The 22,179-nt window shown below is 38.9% G+C and overlaps 1 protein-coding gene across 2 annotated transcripts in view; it reads right to left on the reverse strand.

Moving 5' to 3' along the window:
• The window catches only part of LOC126467166 (zinc finger protein 236-like), a 234,085-nt gene that overhangs the window by 62,199 nt on the left and 149,707 nt on the right, over positions 1-22,179 (reverse strand). For both annotated transcript variants that reach the window (XM_050096441.1, XM_050096442.1), the window contains exon 20: positions 9,197-9,544. In XM_050096441.1, coding sequence (XP_049952398.1) covers positions 9,197-9,544 — 348 coding nt within the window. The remainder of the gene's footprint in view (positions 1-9,196; positions 9,545-22,179) is intronic.

Below are 22,179 nucleotides of genomic sequence, written 5' to 3' on the forward strand. Positions count from 1 at the left end.
ACGACAACCAGTGCTACACAGCCGCACAGACAGCCATGTAGACATGTAAACATATCTGTGAATTTAATGAACTCTCCCCCTAGATGTTCTGCTCGCCATAAAAAGACAGGATTGGCCATCACGTTAAGTTACATGTTATGCATGTGGAAAAGAAAAGACCATGTCCAAGCGGTTTGTTTGCAATGGTACAAAAACGCCAGTTTTCCCACTCCTAGAAAAAAAACAGGCTTGTGCACATGCAGTGAACGCTGTGTTTTCAAAACCTACAAGAGGTTCTGACAAAAGTAAGATTAAGGTTGGGCCAACTCCTCGCCTTAGTGCTGTGTAATGACATTCTAACAAACTATATGTCTCATTACGAATTGTTGGCCACTGTGTGAGCTTTCAGTTAGACACAGGAGCCTCAGTAATTCTGCTTAATCATTAGACGTACAAACACTTAGGTTCGCCACACCTTTCTTAATCTACCAAGCACCTCACTGCTTACAACAGACAGGAAATTCCAGTGCTTGGATGGTGTAGTTTGCCTGCCAATTACAAATCTCGCATCAGAACAATGAATTATACTGTGTTGAAAAAATTGTTCAAATGGCTCTGAGCACTATGGGACTTAACATCTGTGATCATTAGTCCCCTAGAACTTAGAACTACTTAAACCTAACTAACCTAAGGACATCACACACATCCATGCCCGAGGCAGGATTTGAACCAGCGACCGTAGCAGTCAGGCGGTTCCAGACTGAAGCGCTTAGAACCGCATGGCCACACAATGGTGCAGCATTTCCGGGAGGTGGAGGGGGGGAATGTGGTGGCATAAGCTATTGCCAGTACAATGGTCGGCAAAGTGGAAGCGAGAAGATCGATAAGTAGGTGTAGGATTAAGCACACCAATCACAAGAGCAGCCAGACAAGCCGACAAGCAACACGCTGCCAATGCCCTCTCCAGAGCAATATTCAGGCTGCCACCACTGACCGGAAGGCCTCACTGCCTCACTCAGAGTATGGCGTCTGTCAGTACAATTACAGAGTGGGCTCAGTTCAAGTCACAGGTTACGACAGTACATAGTAACCAGATTAGTGACTGTTGTTGTTGTGGTTGTCTTCATTCCTGAGACTGGTTTGATGCAGCTTTCCATGCTACTCTATCCTGTGCAAGCTTCTTCATCTCCCAGTACTTACTGCAGCCTACATCCTTCTGAATCTGCTTAGTGTATTCATCTCTTGGTCTCCCTCTACGATTTTTACCCTCCACGCTGCCCACCAATACTAAATTGGTGATCCCTCGATGCCTCAGAATATGTCCTACCAACCAGTCCCTTCTTCTTGCCAAGTTGTGCCACAAGCTCCTCTTCTCCCCAATTCTATTCAATACCTCCTCATTAGTTATGTGATCTACCCTTCTAATCTTCAGCATTCTTCTGTAGCACCACATTTCGAAAGCTTCTATTCTCTTCTTGTCCAAACTATTTATCGTCCATGTTTCACTTCCATACATGGCTACACTCCATACAAATACTTTCACAAATGACTTCCTGACACTTAAATCTATACTCAATGTTAACAAATTTCTCTTCTTCAGAAACACTTTCCTTGCCATAGCCAGTCTACTTTTTATATCCTCTCTACTTCGACCATCATCAGTTATTTTGCTCCCCAAATAGCAAAACTCATCTACTAGTTTAAGTGTCTCATTTCCTAATCTAATTCCCTCAGCATCACCCGACTTAATTCGACTACATTCCATTATCCTCATTTTGCTTTTGTTGATGTTCATCTTGTATCCACCTTTCAAGACACTGTCCATTCCGTTCAACTGCTCTTCCAAGTCTTTCGCTGTCTCTGACAGAATTACAATGTCATCGGCGAACCTCAACGTTTTTATTTCTTCTCCATGGACTTTAATACCTACTCCGAATTTTTCTTTTGTTTCCTTTACTGCTTGCTCAATATACAGATTGAATAACATCGGGGACAGGCTACAACCCTGTCTCACTCCCTTCCCAACCACTGCTTCCCTTTCATGCCCCTCGACTCATAACTGCCATCTGGTTTCTGTACGAATTGTAAATAGCCTTTCGCTCCCTGTGTTTTACCCCTGCCACCTTAAGAACTTGAAAGAGAGTATTCCAGTCAACATTGTCAAAAGCTTTCTCTAAGTCTACAAATGCTAGAAATGTAGGTTTGCCTTTCCTTAATCTATTTTCTAAGATAAGTCGTAGGGTCAGTATTGCCTCACATGTTCCAACATTTCTGCGGAGTCCAAACCGATCTTCTCCGAGGTCGGCTTCTATCAGTTTTTGCATTCGTCTGTAAAGAATTCGTGTTAGTATTTGGCAGCTGTGACTTATGAAACTGATTGATTGGTAATTTTCACATCTGTCAACACCTGCTTTCTTTGGGATTGGAATTATTATATTCTTCTTGAAGTCTGAGGGTATTTCGCCTGTCTCATACATCTTGCTCACCAGATGGTAGAGTTTTGTCAGGACTGGCTCTCCCAAGGCAGTCAGTAGTTCCAATGGAATGTTGTCTACTCCCGAGGCCTTGTTTCGACTCAGGTCTTTCAGTGCTCTGTCAAACTCTTCACGCAGTATCATATCTCCCATTTCATCTTCATCTACATCCTCTTCCATTTCCATAATATTGTCCTCAAGTACATTGCCCTTGTATAGACCCTCTATATACTCCTTCCACCTTTCTGCTTTCCCTTCTTTGCTTAGAACTGGGTTCCCATCTGAGCACTTGATATTCATATAAGTGGCTCTCTTTTCTCCAAAGGTCTCTTTAATTTTCCTGTAGGCAGTATCTATCTTACCCCTAGTGAGATAAGCCTCTACATCCTTACATTTGTCCTCTAGCCATCCCTGCTTAGCCATTTTGCACTTCCTGTCAATCTCATTTTTGAGACGTTTGTATTCCCTTTTGCCTGCTTCATTTACTGCACTTTTATATTTTCTCCTTTAATCAATTAAATTCAATATTTCTTCTGTTACCCAAGGATTTCTACCAGCCCTCGTCTTTTTACCTACTTGATCCTCTGCTGCCTTCACTACTTCATCCCTCAGAGCTACCCATTCTTCTTCTACTGTATTTCTTTCCCCCATTCCTGTCAATTGTTCCCTTATGCTCTCCCCGAAACTCTGTACAACCTCTGGTTCTTTCAGTTTATCCAGGTCCCATCTCCTTAAATTCCCACCTTTTTGCAGTTTCTCCAGTTTTAATCTACAGTTCATAACCAATAGATTGGGGTCAGAGTCCACATCTGTCCCTGGAAATGTCTTACAATTTAAAACCTGGTTCCTAAATCTCTGTCTTACCATTATATAATCTATATGATACCTTCTAGTATCTCCAGGATTCTTCCATGTATACAACCTTATTTTATGATTCTTGAACCAAGTGTTAGCTGTGACTATAGCGAGACTAAAGTTTGTAATAGGAAGATTACCTATACTGCCTGCAAGAGGACTATTACTGATAAGCCTGTACCCCAATACATGGATTATATTCCATTTAAATAAATGTTCATGGAACCGTATTAATCCACGTGTGCATTTGTGTTTTGGAAAGACAATACTTGTCACCCATAGCAACATTCTCTTTGTTGCGGTACAGGATTCTACAGAGGTGATGAGGATACTACAGTGGCAATGAGGATACCACAAGAAGATCAAAACCAACTGCAAAACTATTTGGAGAAGATATGTGTATGGTGCAAAAAATTGGCAATTGACCCTAAATAATAAAGAGTGTGAAGCCATTGACATGGGTGCTAAAAGGAATCTGTTAAACTTCGGTAACCTGATAAAATCAATCAAATCTAAAGGCCATAAATTCGACTAAATACCTAGGAATTACAATTATGAACAGCTTAAATTGGAAAGAATACACAGAAAATGTTGTGGGGAAGGCAAACCAAAGACTGTTTTATTGGCACAACACTTAGAAGCTGGAACAGCTCTACTAAAGAGACTGCCTACACTACACGTGTTTATTTTCTTTTGTAGTACTGTTGTATGCTGTGGGGTCCTCACAAGATAGGATTAACGGAGTACATTGAAAAAGTTCAAAGAAGGGCAGCATTTTTTGTATTATCGAGAAATAAGGGAGACTGTGTTAGGGACATGATACAGGATTTGGGGTGGCCATCATTAGAACAAAGGTGCTTCTCGTTGGGATGGGATCTTCTCAAGAAATTTCAATCACCAACTTTGTGCTCTGAATGTGAAAATATTATATTGACGCCAATCTTCATAGGGAGAAATGATCATTATAATAAAATAAGACAAATACGGGCTTCCATGGAAAGACACAGGTGTTCTTTTTTCAGGTTGTATGCATGGACAAGGAAAAAAATTATACTGGAATTTTCCTGGATGTCCCAGTTAAAAATACATTTTTTCAGTGTTAAGTGACATAATACTTTCTCTCGGAATCATAAAACTTATCTATGATTAGGGCTTTATACACTAGTGTAGAACTTTCTGGCACTTAAAAAAAATGAACCCCCCCCCCAAAAAAAGAACAAACCTACGCGTATTTTGGACAGATCTTTGATGTGCAGCAGCATTCGCTGCATGTTTTTGTATTACGAAAGTATACATTTTAATTCCGCCTAACAAAGCACGTTACTTTCTGAAGCATTGAAATTGGGATTGTGATGCACTTTGGTAAGGCAATCATAGCTGATGTCCTCTCGCCAGTCGATTATAGCAGATATTCAGAGCATAGGACATGTGACGTAGTCCACCAATAGCAACCAACATCACTGTTCAGTAGCGCGAACACACAAATAGAAAGAGTTAATGGTTTAAATTAATATACATAGTGTAGCTACAAGTAAAGCTAAGCTCTCCCATATAGTACTGATCATTTTGCACTTTTAACACTTTAATATACATCACACAAATGTACCAGTAAGATTTTAAACAATACTACTTCTAAGTTGTTGGCCCTCACAGTGTTAGGCTTTAAACGAGAATCAAATGCTCTGTGATTTAAGAAATTCAAAACACATTTGCACACGTAACGTAATTCATATTGCGTAAAATGAAATTTGCTTTGAAAGTAACGCTTTTCAACCACCATTTGCAATATTTTCCTGTGACCTGTTAAAATTTGTTTCAGCAGTTGTCACAGAGTGCCAGAAAATGGCGTTACTGTGTGTGTGTGTGTGTGTGTGTGTGTGTGTGTGTGTGTGTGTGTGTGCAGCTATGACAATGTATGAAGCCAAGCCTACATGTTCCTACCTATATAGCATTAAGAGGTCTTACATTACATTGTAAATGAAACAGAACATGAGAGGGTAATCCAAGAGCATCGGAATTTTGTAAACCGGACAAGCATTTATTTGAATGATCAAAGGGATAAAACAGAAGCACATTCATTTAACAATGAACATAATGTCACTGTGGAAGCAATTCCAGAAGAAGTGTATAAAGACATTTAAGGTATGAAGATAAGAAAGATATACGGAGATTGTGTGGTTCTGTGGTTCAATAAACATCATTAAACCTGAAAGAAAAGTAAAACTGGGAATTTACAAAATTGTATACATAATGAGTCAATAAAATTTTTCTGACTTTGTGACCGCATTGTCGCAACTACCGACATTTCGGTCACTGTTGCAAGTGATCTTCTTCAGGGCGTTTCTGTTTATTGCTGAATGAGAAAACTTTGTTTCTTATATACCTGAAGACACGGTTGTTATCTTATTCTGACAGGCTATTAAAGATGAAGGGGAGGGATGTTAGAAGTTCTTTATTGGTCTTTTATTATTTCTTTTTATTGGTGGCAACTCGACATTGTGATTGGTGTTTGTATTACTGTTTGTGATTGGTGGAAAACCAGGTGGCAGTTGTGACGTGGCTTTGTTTTCCTGCTTTCTAGTGCCAGCTGAGGCACGCCAGTACTCTACGTACCTGCGATCTCGCATGCGCCTGTGTGTATTGCTTCACATGAGCTGTCGTCTTGAAACGCTGTTTTGCTGGCAGCCAAGACATCAGAAGTCGGTACCCATTCTCTGTTCATGCTGGGGGAGAGGGGGGGGGGGGGGGGGTGTCACTTGGCTATTTCTATTGCTTTTCTAACCTCCCTCCTGAAAGTAAGAGGCTGTTTCACCAGTATGCAAGCTTCACCAAAATCAATCTGTTTGCTGCACTTGTCTTTGTCACCGCTTACTTGGTATGTTGCCTTAGTCAGCTATATCTTCTACGTTCAGATATCCGTGTACTGATGGGTTGCCCCATCTTGTCTACATACACTAATCCACATTCGCACCATTTGGTGAGCCACACAAATTTGTACATTAAGGACTCCATCTATTTTGTAGAATGTTTAAAAGCATGTCTTGGCCACGGATCTGATCATTAGCTTTGACGTGAAGTCTTTGTTCATGAATGTACCAGTACAAGACAACGAACATCTTAGAGGAACGCATGGCACCCGATATCTACAAGCTAGTGTGAAACTGTTTAGCAACTACCCATTTCAGATGGAAACGGGAATTATATGAGTAGACAGACAGTGTAGCTATGGGCTACCCCCTCTTGCCTATTGCACAGGGGCATTTTCGTGGAAGCGTTTGAAGAAACAGTGCTCCAGCCTGCACCAGTATGCCAAGAATGTTGGCACCGATATGTTCATCTTACCTTTGTTATCTGGCCACATGGAGAGGAAGAGCTGCGAAATTTCCACCAACACCTCAACAAGCAGCACAGCAGAATCCAATTCACTATGGAGATAGAAAAGAATGGGTTGCTGCTCTTCCTCAACTTGGAAGTTCACAGAAAGCCTGAAGGTAAACTGGGCCATAGAGAATATAGGAAGCCAACCAGTACTGACAGGTACCTACATGTCTCCTCTCATCACCACCCTACACAAAAGAAATATGCCCTGCACACTTTAACCAAGTGGGCTCACAGGATCAGCAATAAGGAACATCTAAAGAGTGAACAACAAAACCTCAAGTCCATTTTTGATGCCAATGGTTATGGGATGAAACTAATAGATAAAACTATGCTGACAAAGAATGGAGGCAATAGAGGAGAGCAGAAATAAGAACAGAACATCACTCTGTTACTATATGTTCAAAGTGTTACTGAATGGGTGGGCTAAATTCTCTGCAGAGAAGGCACAAGCCAATTTTATGAAGCAGCAACAGAATAAAATATATTCTTTGAACAATAAAAGATGCAGATGACAAACTACATGCCGCTGTAGTTTGTGAAATCAGGTGTGAATGTGGATAAGTGTATGTAGGTGAGATGGGGAAACCCATGAGCACACGAATATCTGATCACGAAAGGTATATCCAACTAAGAAGACACACCAAGTCAGCAGTGGCAGAACACCAGGATGAGTATGGCAAACAGATTGACTTTGGTGAAGCTCGCATACTGGTGAAACAATCTCTTACTTTCAGGAGGAAGATTAGGGGGGCAATAGAAATAACCAAGTGACACAACAACATGAACAGAGAAGACTGGTATGGACTGCCGATGTCTCGGCTGTCAGCAATAACAGCATTATAGGATGACAACTCACATGAAACAATACACATAGGCATCTGGGAGATCACAGTGTCTGCTACAAAGCAGGAAAGCAACACCTCGTCAGAACTACCTACTAGTTTTCCATTTGCCGATTTTCCCGAATCACAAGCAGTACTAAGTTGGGTTTCCAGCAATGAAAAGAAATAGCACAAACACCAATAAAGAACTTCTAACATCCTGCCTCTTCATCCTTAACAGCCTATCAGAATTGGATAACAGCCACATCTGCAGGTATATAGGGAACAAACTTTTCTCACTCAGCAGTAAACAAGAACACCCTGAAAAAGATCACTTACAACACTGACTGAAACACCAGTAGTTTTGCATAATGACAATGTGGTCACAAACCCAGAAAAATATTATTGATTGTGACAATGGCCACAGAAGCCTGTGTTTGTATACACACAATGTTTATGCCTGGATTTGGTAAAATGCTGGATTTACTCTACTCCACACAAAGAGTAGTCAGATAATTAACAAAATAGTATAGATACATCGGCCTTCTCTCCATAAGGTACAATATATACATTAAATTATCATAAACCTCATATGAAGACACATTTTAATCAGGCAGCTTCAGAAGTGGATATAGTTCAATGGACTACTTGAACTCTGTGGACACACACATGAATACGAATTACTGCCTTGTCTAGGATTCTTCATCAAAATTATCGGCAGCAGCACTGGATGCATTTTCAAAGTCCTATATGGAGGAATAGTTATTGACATACACATAAATGAAATAAATCAATCTTCATTTTAAAGATGACATTATCCTTTATACAAGTGGTATAGATGAGCTTAAAATGCAAGATTGGAAATCATGTACAATATGACTAAAATAATGCATAAAAAGCACCCCAAAAAGCAAAATATACTAATTATTAGTAAAGTTAAAGAAATAGTTTATGAGTTTTTGTACCCACAGCAGTTGATGACAACTGAATGGACAGAAAAAGAAACAGAGAAAAATGGCCTCAAGTGCGTCTGGTAAACTAAACATGTACTAGAATATTACATTTTTGATGTAGCTGAAATTGAAGGCTTACTTTTAATGTGGTATAAGTTCTGACTTACCACAGTGAATGTGGATTTTTTTAAATGTGAAAACCATTCTAAAGTGAGGGTTGCTCAGTAAACGGCTGAGGTAAGCATCGTGGGAATTGCTTGGAGAGACAAGAAAACTGAAAATTGGATTAGAGACCAGGCTGGAGTGGAAACTAATTTTAACTGTAATGAAAATGAAAGAGAGATGACTGGGATATACAACCAGGTGAACAGATTGCACATGGATCAAGAAGGTTCTTTACTGGAGCCCAAAATTTATGAGATCAGCATGATAACCCAATGAAGGTGGGATGTCATAATAAAAAACACAACAACAACAACAACAACAACAACATGAATGTAAAAGGCTGAAGATGATAATGCATGAAGTCAGGAGGAGCCACCCATTCAACAGTGTATGTCATATGTCTGATGCCTTTTTTGAGTAAATTGTCTTTAGCAGCCTGAAATAGTTATTAATTTAGAATTAAACTACAGTGACTAAAATGATAAGTTGAAGAAGTTACTAATAGAGAAATTACTGAACAAGGAAAAAAAATTAACAATAGGTCAATAGGTACTACAAGAATACTGACCTGTAAATTTACAGATAAGAAAACAGATGTATCAAAGCCTTGTGATTCAAATACTTCTTCAAGTGTATTTCCTTCATGATTTTCAGAAGTACTCTGCACAACTACTTCTTGCTCTGCTGTAGTGGTATCAGGCTGTTCATCCTGTGTTGCAGATTCAGTATGTACCACTGGTTCAATATTAGCATGTGTTTCAGAATCATTGGCAATAAGATTCTCCACTTCCTTCACCTCTATTTCAGAAATTGTAATTCCTGGGTCTTGGCAATTTCCATTTGCTAATTGCGTAGCATCTGAATCATTTCCAAATATTTGCTCATTGAGGGTCCTTTCCAGTTCCTGAATATTTTCCTGAAAATAAGAAATAGCTTTCCAGTAATGCGATCAAATTATCTATGGTGATTTAATATTTTAAAATTAAAGCTTGAGTTGCTATAAAAGTTCCCAGATAAATACGAGATCAAAAAGATTCCGTTTTGCAGCATTGTTGCAGCACTTAGGCAACATAGTGCAATTCCGTATATAAGCACCGACGTGTAAGCAAGGCATAAGTGTGGCAGTCATTAATCTGATGTGTGTGCAGTAAAAGCGGAAATGTGAACTATGGCGATGTTATTGCCAAATGTGTTCAAACAGGACAAACATACTGTTTTTCTTTTCTAGGCTGAATAGACATCTATAGGAGAATAAAGAATGTGTGGGGGACAACATGTCTGTCAAAAACCACTGTTGCGGAATGGTGTGCCAAGTTCCGTGTTAGGTGCTGTTGTGTCATGATAATGCACACTGCCATGTTGCAAATGTTGTAATCCATAAGTTATGCCAATTTCAGTGGGAAACACTCGATAACCCATCCTACAGTCCTGACCTCTTCCATGTGATTATCAAACCATCAGTCCCTTAAAAAAGACCTCAAAGGGTCAAGAATTCCTGCTGGATGAGCATGTGCAGTAAGCAGGAATCTGTGTTGTACCAAACAGATATTTTCAGCCTGGTGTGTCTGTGGGATGATTGCCATAACGCTTTCGGCATACTGAGTTTGGACTGTAAGGCCTTCGAACTGAAACAACCTTTTGACTATCCCTCACATTTTACATTTATACAATGAATGAACAATATGGTGTTATAACTTTATCCTCTAGGGGATGGATAGATATCAAATACCCCAGAACTAAGTGTTAGGCAGTAAGGTAGGTGAGACAGTGAGACAATGTTTTTATCGATGATCTGTTGTCAACAATTGCTGTATACCATTTGGTATAAACCGTTGTTTGAAACTTCAGAGAAGTATATATGCAGACTGAAGTGACAAATGTAAATTTGTTCCAAAGCTGAGATTTGAATCTGGTCTCCTGCTCACTAGGCAGATGCACTAACCACTATGCCACCATGGCACAGTGTCTTTGCATAAACAGCATGGACTATCTTAGTGTGCTTCCCACGTAAGTCCAAGTTCTCTTTCATACCTCAGCCCACTTGGTATTCCCCCTAAACCTGAACAGCACTGCAAAGGCTCTCCAGCTGTATTGGAATAGCACCTCAATGAAGAATGAAATGGAATCCTGCCTGAAGCCCTGGCATCGATGTTTTAACCAAATAAAACTATATGGTTCTGAAGACTCTTTCAAGTCCCAAACATTTATGATGAATATATGCACTATGCATTTCAAAAATTTTGAGACATGAAAAAGTTTCTGGAAGTATGTAGTTCCATTTGATTAACGCACTTTTGCCTGGGTTTCAGGCAGGACCCCTGTTTCGTTCTACATTTAGGTGCTGTTTCAATACAGTTGAGAGCCTCTGCAGTATTTTTCAAGTTTGAGGGGAATACTACGTGGGCTGAGGTATGAATGGGAATTTGGAATGAAGAGGGAGGCATGCTAAGGTAGTCTGTGCATTACTGCAAAGCCACTTTGCCAGGTTGGCGTAGTGGTTAGTGCGTCTGCCTAGTGAGCTTGACACCCAGGTTCAAAACCCGGCCTTGATATACATTTTCATTTGTCACTTCAGTCTGCATATTTATGTCATAAATGTTTGAGACTTGAAAAGGTCTCTGGAACCATATAGTTTCATTCTCTAAAGCAGTGGATGTGATGTCTCCAGTGCATTCTACTTTGCAGCTTGTACAAATGTATCCAAGCCCTGTCAGCTGTTGCAAGGTTGTATAACAATTTCACATTTTCTTGATCCACTAGTTTGAGCATTTCCTTTCACAAATTGAAACTGTATGAAATTCAGTGGAGAGTGTTTGACAGCTAAATGTTCATGTAAAAACACACACATTGCAGTCTTTGATACATCTACAGGCGCTTCTACTGCATGGTACATCATATGCCAATCTCCTCTGATGGTTTTTAGAACAGTCAATTTTGGTCGATCTTCACAAAATTCAGGACTGATTGAAGCACAGATACAAAGAATTTCTGCAAATTGATTATAAACAATGTTTTCTGAGTGTGATTGATTACCAAAAGTTCAATGAAGAGATATAAGGCATTGTTGCTGAGGGTGACTTAATTTTTTAATTGACATCTATTTTCAAGTGGGTAATAATTCAGAATTTTTCAGCATTTGTATGCTGCTCTTCCTCAAGTCACACAAACCTGTGAGAATTTGTAGTGCTGTTCTTTGTATGTGTTCAACATTTTCTCTTGGTGCTATCTGGCTCAGGTCCCACACATTCGAGCAATATGTCAGGATGGATCATGTGAATGTTTTGTAAGCAAGATGTAAACTGCATTCCCAGGACCTTATCAGTGAACTGGAGTATGCTTCATGTGTTACCAATGAATGAACCTAAGTGATATCTCCACATATTGTTACACACTTGACAGATCCTATTCTGACCATTGATAATGTAGTCATAGGATACTTCTTTTTACATTTTGCGCGGAATTTGATTTTACACTTCTGAGCATTTAAATTAAGTTGACAAGCTTTGCTGCAATCTGAAACCTTACCAAGAACTGACTAAGTGCATTTGCAGCTTTTCTCAGACAGCACATTACTACAGAAAACTGCAACATCTGCAAAAAGTCTGAGGTAGTTATTAGTATTGTCTACTAGACCATTAACATACAACAAAAACAGAAAGGGTTGCAACACACTTCCAGGCACCTGAAGGTACATCTACCTCTGCCCATGACTTTCCATCCAACAATGTGCTGTGGCATTCCTATCAATAAATCTTCAATCCTATCAAAATTTAATTTGATACTCTGTATCATTATAATTTTGATTATTAGTGAGTGCATGGTACAGAGTCAAATTGCACACGAGCAATAATACAATGAAGAACATGAGATCAATGACATTTATTGAAATGCTGTAACTTTTTTCCACTCCCATGTAAGAATGTCTTACATTCTAGGCAGCAGTTTGCTAACACTGATAAATGATGATTATTTGATGTTGAAATTCAATTTTTATTTTTCTCTTATGGCTGACATGTTTAACTTTAAAATGATGGTTGATTACTCATATAAAGAACTGATGTCCTAGATGCAATGCTATGCTAGACGACATGATGCAGGACTGATGGGGAAATAAGTGGATTACAACACAGATATTGGGTGGTCTACTTGCTAAATAAATGGAACCTATTTAGTGCAAGGTAATATCACTGTGATGATAATGGAGATGTCCTGATTGTCATTTTTGTCACATTAGGTGTGGACAGACCTCTACGCAGTTTCCACATTGTCTGGAGGTAAGTATATGAGAAGTTCAGTGCCAATAATTGACCAATTATACATGCTAGTTTTATTATTTATAAGTGTGTATGCCATTCCCCACCCCTTCCTAAGTCCAGCATATCGGCTACCAAATTTGAAATCTGTCAATGTACCATAAGTGTAGTTATATCATTGCCAGAAGAAATGCAGCCTACCATGGTGGTCCAAGCTGCAGCAGGTGACTGCAGTGTTCAACAATGTAGGACACCATACCAAAGGCCAAAGCCCTTAGAAAAGTAGCTGAAAGTAGTTGTCAGTATAGGCAGGGATTGCCTCAGATGTCTTCTTGCAGAAATGGCTGAGAATAAGGTCAGTATTTAGGTTGCAGCTCTCAAGTGACATCACAGTGGAAGATGAGACTTGCTAATGTCACATAAGATACACATGTTGTTTACTACTACGTCTCATAACAGCACAGCAAAATTGTAAGAACAAAATATGAAGTCGAGTGCTTGGTGTTGTTATTAAGAACGAAAAATTAGCCGAGTGTTGCAATGTTTCAGACCACCATTTTGTGTACACTTTCATTGGTAAGGTAAGCGAAGAACATTTGCAAGTTGTATGTATTTGTCTCCTCAGGAATGTAGATAATTTTTCTCGGTACACAGATGAAGTGTAATTTAAATAAAATTTTTTAACTCTGTAGGAAAAGAGATAGGAGGAGGCAATTTATTTATTTATCTTTTGTTTTTCATGCCACAAACAATGTTGGTAACACACTGGAGAGAAATGCTCTATTGAAGATGAGTGTACTGCCACAAGGAGTGAATGATGAGAACTTAAAAGAAAGAACATGGCCAACTGAAGTGAGTGACATCTATGAGTGAATAACAAACTTGGAACTGGATCAGCAATGTTTAAATATGGGGCAGCCTCTTGTTATTACATATGAAATAATTACGGCTTTAAACATGTAACAATGTAATTAATAATTTCTTTGACTTGTAAAGACAGAGACAGGGTGAAATGACAGATATGCTTTAAATAGTTGTTAGATACTGAATTAATACATATTATAGTTTGTTCTAAATGACTATACAGTATATTATAAGGAAATACAGGGCAATTATAATTAAAGTTAAACTTTCAAACCGCTGTAGAAATAACACCACTGGTCAGAATGATGTCAAATTGCAGCGGTATATTATCGAAGAAGGGGGAAAACATATGGGAGAGGAAAAATAAATAATTACACAATGTAACAATAGAAGGTGCTGTAAGCATCATAATTTAATAGTGGTTGATTACAAATGAATCATACAATGCCCAAGGTGTAAGTTTGACGTAAAACAAGCTGTACTACTCAGCGTGCATTGGTTTACAGGTGTGATACTGTTAGTTACTAAGCCAATCCACCAAGGCAAGGTCATATCACATCAGATGGGACAAATTGGTGTTTAACTGTCCTGAGGCCAAAAACCGCATAAAAAGCATCAATCAAAATCAAATCGGATTATTAATTTCCGTGTGACTGGCGCAAAACATGTTCAATAATGTGTTATTGAGTACAGCAGAAGTGAATCCACCATTCTCTGCAACAAGTTGAAATCGAGAAACAGGATGTTCCACAACTGATCGAAGTATTTCCAGGGTCATGTTCAGAATGTGTTGCGCACTGCGTGCCTTCAATGCAGCTAAGTGTGCAATCAGAACACTGAACACAACAACTTTCGGATAGCCACACAGTCAGAAGTCACACGGATTAAGATCAGGTGATTAGGACGGCCAGGCTGTAGAGAAATGGTGGCTGATAATTCTAGCATTTCTGGATTGGTGCTTCAGCAGCTGCTTAACTGGATTTGCAATGTGTGGACGTGCGCCATCCAGCATAAAAATGATTCCATCCACACATCCATGCTGTTGGAGAGCTCGAATGATGTGGTTGTGTAAAAGACACTTATAGCGCTTACCAGTGACGGTACAGGCAACAGGACCAAAAGCACCTGTTTCTTCGAAAAAAAGATGGCCCTATGATAAATGGTACCACAGACCCTCACCACACAGTGACCTTTTCAGGATGAAGTGGTACTGGTTGATTTGCGTGTGGATTTTCCGTTGCCCATATTCTATAATTCTGTGTATTGACATATCCTGTCAGATGGAATTGTGCTTCGTTTGTCCACAAAATCTTCCATGGCCAATCATTGTCCACTTCCATGTGAGCAAGAAATTCTAAAGCAAAGGTCTCTTGCTGGAAGGTCAACAGGAAGCAACTCGCGCACATGGGTAATTTTGAATGTACAGGGTGATTCAAAAAGAATACCACAACTTTAGGAATTTAAAACTCTGCAACGACAAAAGGCAGAGCGAAGCACTATCTGTCGGCGAATTAAGGGAGCTATAAAGTTTCATTTAGTTGTACATTTGTTCGCTTGAGGCACTGTTGACTAGGCGTCAGCGTCAATTGATGCTAAGATGGCGACCGCTCAACAGAAAGCTTTTTGTGTTATTGAGTACAGCAGAAGTGAATCGACGACAGTTGTTCAGTGTGCGTTTCGAACGAAGTATGGTGTTAAACCTCCTGATAGGTGGTGTATTAAACGTTGTTATAAACAGTTTACAGAGAATGGGTGTTTGTGCAAAGTGAAAAGTTCTGGACGGCCGAGAACAAGTGATGAAAATGTAGCACGCATCCAGCAAGCATTTGTTCGCAGCCCAGGAAAATCGACTCGCAGAGCTAGCAGAGAGCTGCAAATTCCACAATCAACTGTATGGAGAGTCCTACGAAAAAGGTTAGTTATGAAACGTCAACTACCCGAGGCGATGGATCGGCCGCCAGGCAGCCCGTGACAGAGCACTTCATCACTGGCCTTCAAGAAGCCCTGATCTTACCCCCTGCGATTTTTTCTTATGGGGGTATGTTAAGGATATGGTGTTTCGGCCACCTCTCCCAGCCTCCATTGATGATTTGAAACAAGAAATAACAGCAGCTATCCAAACTGTTACGCCTGATATGCTACAGAGAGTGTGGAACGAGTTGGAGTATCGGGTTGATATTGCTCGTGTGTCTGGAGGGGGCCATATTGAACATCTCTGAACTTGTTTTTGAGTGAAAAAAAACCTTTTTAAATACTCTTGGTAATGATGTATAACAGAAGGTTATATTATGTTTCTTTCATTAAATACACATTTTTAAAGTTGTGGTATTCTTTTTGAATCACCCTGTATAACAAAGAAGGGTTTTTTGTAAAATTTTATGCACCATGCCTATGGGTACGTCCAATGTTCGGGCAATGCTCCATGCATTACTCATTTGCACACAACCAATCATCTCCTCCTGCATTGCTGTGGCCACATTCTACCGATGTCAAATCAATTCCTTTCCTCCCTCTACCAGATTGCATACCAAAAGAACATCTTTTCAAATTTCCCAATCACTTTCTCCAGACCCACGGCAGTCATCGGACCAACACCTTTTTTCAAACCCTTCAGTGTCCGAAACTTCTGCAAAGCGACATGTCCACAGTCATCATTCTTGTAATACAGCTTTGCAAGCAGAGTGTGATTCTGCATTGTGGAAGTCATGGCAAATGTTGCAGATGCAAAAGGAGGAAAAGCAGTGTACCCAGCATGTTTATACCAACTTCAATGGGTCGTGTGCATGACAGGTGTTTTCATTTATGTATTCCGACACACACAGCGCCATCTATTGATCAATTTTCACACTATTTTTCTTCTTCTGCCGTATGTTTTCCCCCTTCTCTGATAATATTCCGTTGAATTTGATGGCATTCTGACCAGTGGTGTTATTTCTACAGCACTTTGAAAGTTTAACTTTAATTATAATCACCCTGAATATATATTTTTACATTATCCAGATTGTGACCTGAAACTGTCTAAAAGATTTCAGTAACAGCTTTTAGTGAGTTATTTCCTGGAATTTGCTGTTGCAGTGATATAGGCAAACAGTTTCAAAGCACACCACACTGCACTTAATATGAGACGGTTCAATCCTGCGTCCGGCCATCCTGATTTAGGTTTTCCGTGATTTCCGTAAATCGCTCCAGGCAAATGCCGGGATGGTTCCTTTGAAAGGGCACGGCTGACTTCCTTCTCCATCCTTCCCTAATCCGATGAGACCGATGACCTCGCTGTTTGGTCTCCTCCCCCAAACAACCCAACCCAACTTAATATGAGGTCAAATATGAGAGTAGCTTAGCTTGCTGTCTAATCCCCTAAAGTAAAAATCAAAATCCATTTCATGGGAATTGAATGCAAGTATGACTTATATTGTGGCAATGGTGATGTGGCAATGGTGATTTATCAATGGTGATTCTGGCTTCCCTGAATCTAAAGTGGGAGATGCAACATTTTCAAAAATCGAGATATCAATATTTTTTATGCAATCTGTGAACTGCAGCCTGTTCCACTACTAAAGTTGTGATTGCAATTTAAAAACGATGTGAAATACAGATCTTAACTACACTATTTATCACAATACTAAACAGGAAATTTGCCTTTATTTTCAGATACCGACAGATTTTTAAAAATATTTACTACATACAATACTTCATTTCACTTCATGGATGAAGTCTAATACACATGGATTTTGTGCTCTAACAACCATTTATCCTGTCAACTGTAATTGCTTAGAGACAATTTTTTACAAATATTTTGACAATTCATGAGAATTAGCACTCCACACAACCACACCAAAACCCAAATGTAGACTTCTGTGGCTGTAGTGTGTGTTTGGGGATCTGTATGTTTATGCGTGTACTTTTTGCTGGAAGAAGACCCAGGGCTCGAAAGCTAGTTAATACCATGTTTCTTTTATGTCTGTCTATGAACCACACATCAGTCAGCTAAAGGCGAATGGTTGCCTTGCCTTTCCTTTACTTTACTTTACATGTACTGTATACACAATGAGGTACAAGAGATAATTCTTAGGCTATTATAGCCATGTATAATAAAGAAGAAAGAAGTTTGTAATACTTATTTGTGTTGACCACATTACTGCACTGAAGAGATTTTACACACCAAGTTATTTGCTATTATACGTTACCAGCATTGTGCGAGAGTCTGGTATTCTACAGACTCCCTAAGTAATGTATAGAATGCCTGATGGTTTTACACAAACTAGGAAACATAAGTTTTTTGGGAAAATGTTACATACTTTTCCTATGTATTATACAAAGTGACTAGTATCATTTACATAGTGTTAAATTCACACAGGATGAGAAATATCTTTCAATTAATAAACATTTGAAACAGAGAACAAAACTACAAAATAAAGCACAATATATTTTTACCAGAAAACAATGAAAGCAGAACTGAGATTGAAGTACCTGTTACATTAACTACTCACTTTTCTTCATCACAAAACAAAAAGAGGCAAGCTCTTGTACATACATTTTGCACATACCCCTGATGAGTCCTTTGCCGATTGCTGTGGACTGAGAAGTAGCTGCAGATCAGAGAAGTATTTCGGGGTCAGGAATGTCTTCATTAAGTTCTTTGGACACAGGGTGAATTCTGATCTTGTGCAGAGCAGCTTCAAGATTTCTTCTGCAGTTCAAAGTCAGTAAAAACCATCTTCTGTCACGTTCATAACAACTGCCAATAGATTGTGCGAGTCACCCTATCCTTTGTTGATGTCAGGAACATGAAACGGCACTATGGCACCCAAACGCACAGGAGGAATTTTTTCTGTGAGAATCCCTTTTCATTTTTTTGGCTTGAATCTCAAGGTTCAATTTCGATTCAATTTTACCTTTGATAGCTTTCTCCACATTGAAGCAAACACTGCACAAAATGCTAACCCCATGACCTTCTACTTCATCGCAGTTATTGTCTTTACAATAAGGTCCACAGATAGCATGAACCTTTTGGCTACACATTTGTGACATGTATGAGTACCACTGGTTTCTTTTCAGGAGATGCAACATATCAGAAAAAGAATGATTTTCGTTAACCATAGAAATGTAAAGCTCTCTAATAACTGGGGGTTCATCACTGTTTTGGTTTCGTCCATCAATAAATGCATACTCATTTGTTTTCTGCAGGGAGATGTGCCACCTGCATTTATTAATCTTGTTTTTCTTTCTACTGTTTTACGCTCCCTGTTATTTTTTCCAGTTCTTCATAAGTCTCAACGTCACGGAAAAAGAGAGACCTACTCTAGCTTTGCAGCCGAACAGAGCTGATGACCTGTTAATTCCAAAATGAAAGGCTCTGTTTTTCATACGGAGGACAAACCACAGACCATCACTCCAGCAGTTACTTTTTTTGTCTTGTATCCAAGCACAGAGCAGATCTTCAATGTCCTGATTTGCTCTTTCGACACTGCTGTTTTTGTGAGTGGTGTGGCTTACTGTAGGTGATCTTCAAGGTGGGCCAAAACTCCTTTAGGCTGCTTACTACATTGTTTGCGAATTCCCTGCCATTACTGGACAATAGAATTGCATCAAGTGATGTGAATATGTCATTGAGGTTGAAGGCTACTTCTTCTGTTCTCATGCATTTCTTCAGAGTCCTGATAACTACGAAGTTGATGATATGATCTTGGCAGACCATTATAAACTTGTACACTCTATCAGGATGGAACGGAAATCAATGAGATCAACCTGAGAACAGGAACTGAATTTTGAAAGAACCACAACACCTTTTTTTAACATCTTTTGTTTCTCCTGGTAGGGCTTAAAAAGGTGAATGTCCAGCTCGGTGTCATGATGTGTAATGTTCTTATACTTGGGTGAAAGTTCTTTCAACATCCTGTCATGCTTTGCATGACCAATAGCCAAATGGGTCTTGGAGCACGTCAAATAACTCTGAGTCCACGACGTAAAATTGAATAGCACTCTTACCTTCTTTAACAGGATAGATCAACATGGTCTTATTCTCGATTATCATTACGTCATAGTGTTTTAGCAGCCAGTAGTCCTGTGGTTCCTTCTTCATGGTCGTCTTAATCTTTTTCATATCACTGACTAACTTTTGGTTACTGGTTTTGGTTAGGAAAAAACACTTTTTTTGACAGCATCTGCTCTTAGTTGAGATAATTCATCACAGAACCATCACTGCATGTCAGCATTGCACGATTCTTGTCTTGGCACTACACTGCCTTCCGAAGTACTGATACACGAACCGGAAAAGATGATGGGAGAGCATCTGTCAAACTTCAGCTGGATGATATAGGTGGGTGAACTATTATGGTGATACGCATTGTGTGATAGTTGAACATTGTACAATAAGCTGTCTTCGCAAACATTAAACAATGACCTGAATGCCATGGTAAACTGTGGTAGTGGGGCAAAAATGGTGGGATTAGGCATATTACATACTCTGCCAGCAGACAATCTGGCAAAGTATACAGTGCCTAGGCAATGTATAAAAAAAAATGCCAGATTTCACACAATGCCAGTAACATATACACCAACTAGTTCTAAAAGAAATTTGGATCTAGAATATAAAGAGTTGGTTAGCAATACTTCCTTTAGGATCCTATTGAACTGCTCTTTGTCTCTAAACTTTTTATGGCTGCACAAGCAAGTTATCAAAAATGTGTGATCCTGAAAATGACAATTTTCTGAACCATTGCAAGTGATTTTAAATCTTTAAACAGATTATTCTTATGAATAAATAAAGATTTGTTTGGATACTTCAGTAGTTCTATGATATGCTCCTCTCAACTAATACACATGGAGGAAACCTTAAAACTTTATAACTGCACATTCAATCTGTATACTAAGCAAGCTGTAAAAGTAACAAAGAAGACATTCGGAAAGGAAATTAAGTTTTAAGGAGAAGAAATAAAAACTTCACAGGTTTGCAAATGACATTGCAATTCTATCAGTCACAGGAAAGTACTTGGAAGATCAACTGAACAGAAAGGACAGTGCCTTGAAACGAGGTTATAAGATGGAAAAAAAGAGTGATAGAATATAGTCAAATTAAAACAGGGAATTAGACCAACCAGTAAATAAGACACTAAAAGTACTACATGGGTTTATTATCTGGGGATTAAAATAACTGACAACTGCAGAAGTAAGGTGGATATAAAATGCAGACTTGCAATAAAAACAAAAGAATTTCTGTAAAAGGGAAATATTTTGACATTGAATATAAATTTAAGTTTTTCAAAGTCTTTTCTGAAAGTATTTTCTTGAGTCTAGCAATTTACAGAAGTGAACATGGATGATAAACAGTATACATAAGAATGTATAGAAGCTTTTTGAGATGTGGTGCTATGGAAGAGTGCTGTATGATACGATGGTTTGATTGAATAATTTATTAAGAGGTAGTGAATCTAGTGGGAAAAACAGAAATTTATGGTCCAACTCAGCTGAAAGAAGGGTTTGATTGATAGGACACAGACACTGAGGCATCAACGAATAGTTAATTTGATTACGAAGAGAGGTGTGGAGGATGAAAATTGTGGAGGGAGACCACAGACTGACTGCAGTTAGCAAATTTAAGTGATCTAGATTGAAGTAGTTATACAGAGACGAAAAGGCTTGCACAGGGCACACTAATCTGCAGAGCTGCATCAATTTATGCAGTCCTTGATCCCCAATTTTCTTCTTCATTTATTTTTTATTGTTTTGGGTTTCTTGCCTCAATCTGTAAAAACAAAACCCTTACAGGATCACTTTGCTGTCAGACTGTTATGATCCTTTTCATATGGAACAGGTTGGTGTAAGTTCAAATTTATGTCACATATCAATTCCTATGGTCCCTTGGCAATGTAAAAAAATAAATAAATAAATAAATAAATAAATAAATAAATAAAGCTTCTAAGTCAGTGCAATCAGAAGATTCAGCCATTTATGTCACTCACTCATCAAAACCTATAGGGTGCTTCTCGTTAACATACTATCATTGAATTTGGCAAGAAGCATGGTTTCAGAGTGTAAGTACAGGAAAAAAATCTGAAAAGTTTGTTATTTTTTATCCGTCTGTCTGTCCGTCTATTAAGACAAATTTTCTTTGGAATATGCTAGTCTCTCCAGTTCACATTTATATCACATATTAAGGTCTATTCTCTGCTGGCAATGTAAAAAATTTAAGCTTCTAAGTCAACGCAATCGGCGGATCTGGTTCAAACTCACTCATCAAAACTTATAGGGTACGTCCCATTGACCTAGAATTTTGAAATTTGGCAAGAAACAAGGCTTCACATTACAAGTAAAGTAAAGTAAAATATCTGAAACTTGTTAAAGTGAACTACACTCCTGGAAATTGAAATAAGAACACCGTGAATTCATTGTCCCAGGAAGGGGAAACTTTATTGACACATTCCTGGGGTTAGAT

The sequence above is a fragment of the Schistocerca serialis genome, chromosome 1 (genome assembly GCF_023864345.2).
Source record: "Schistocerca serialis cubense isolate TAMUIC-IGC-003099 chromosome 1, iqSchSeri2.2, whole genome shotgun sequence".
NCBI classification, from domain to species: Eukaryota; Metazoa; Arthropoda; class Insecta; order Orthoptera; family Acrididae; genus Schistocerca; species Schistocerca serialis.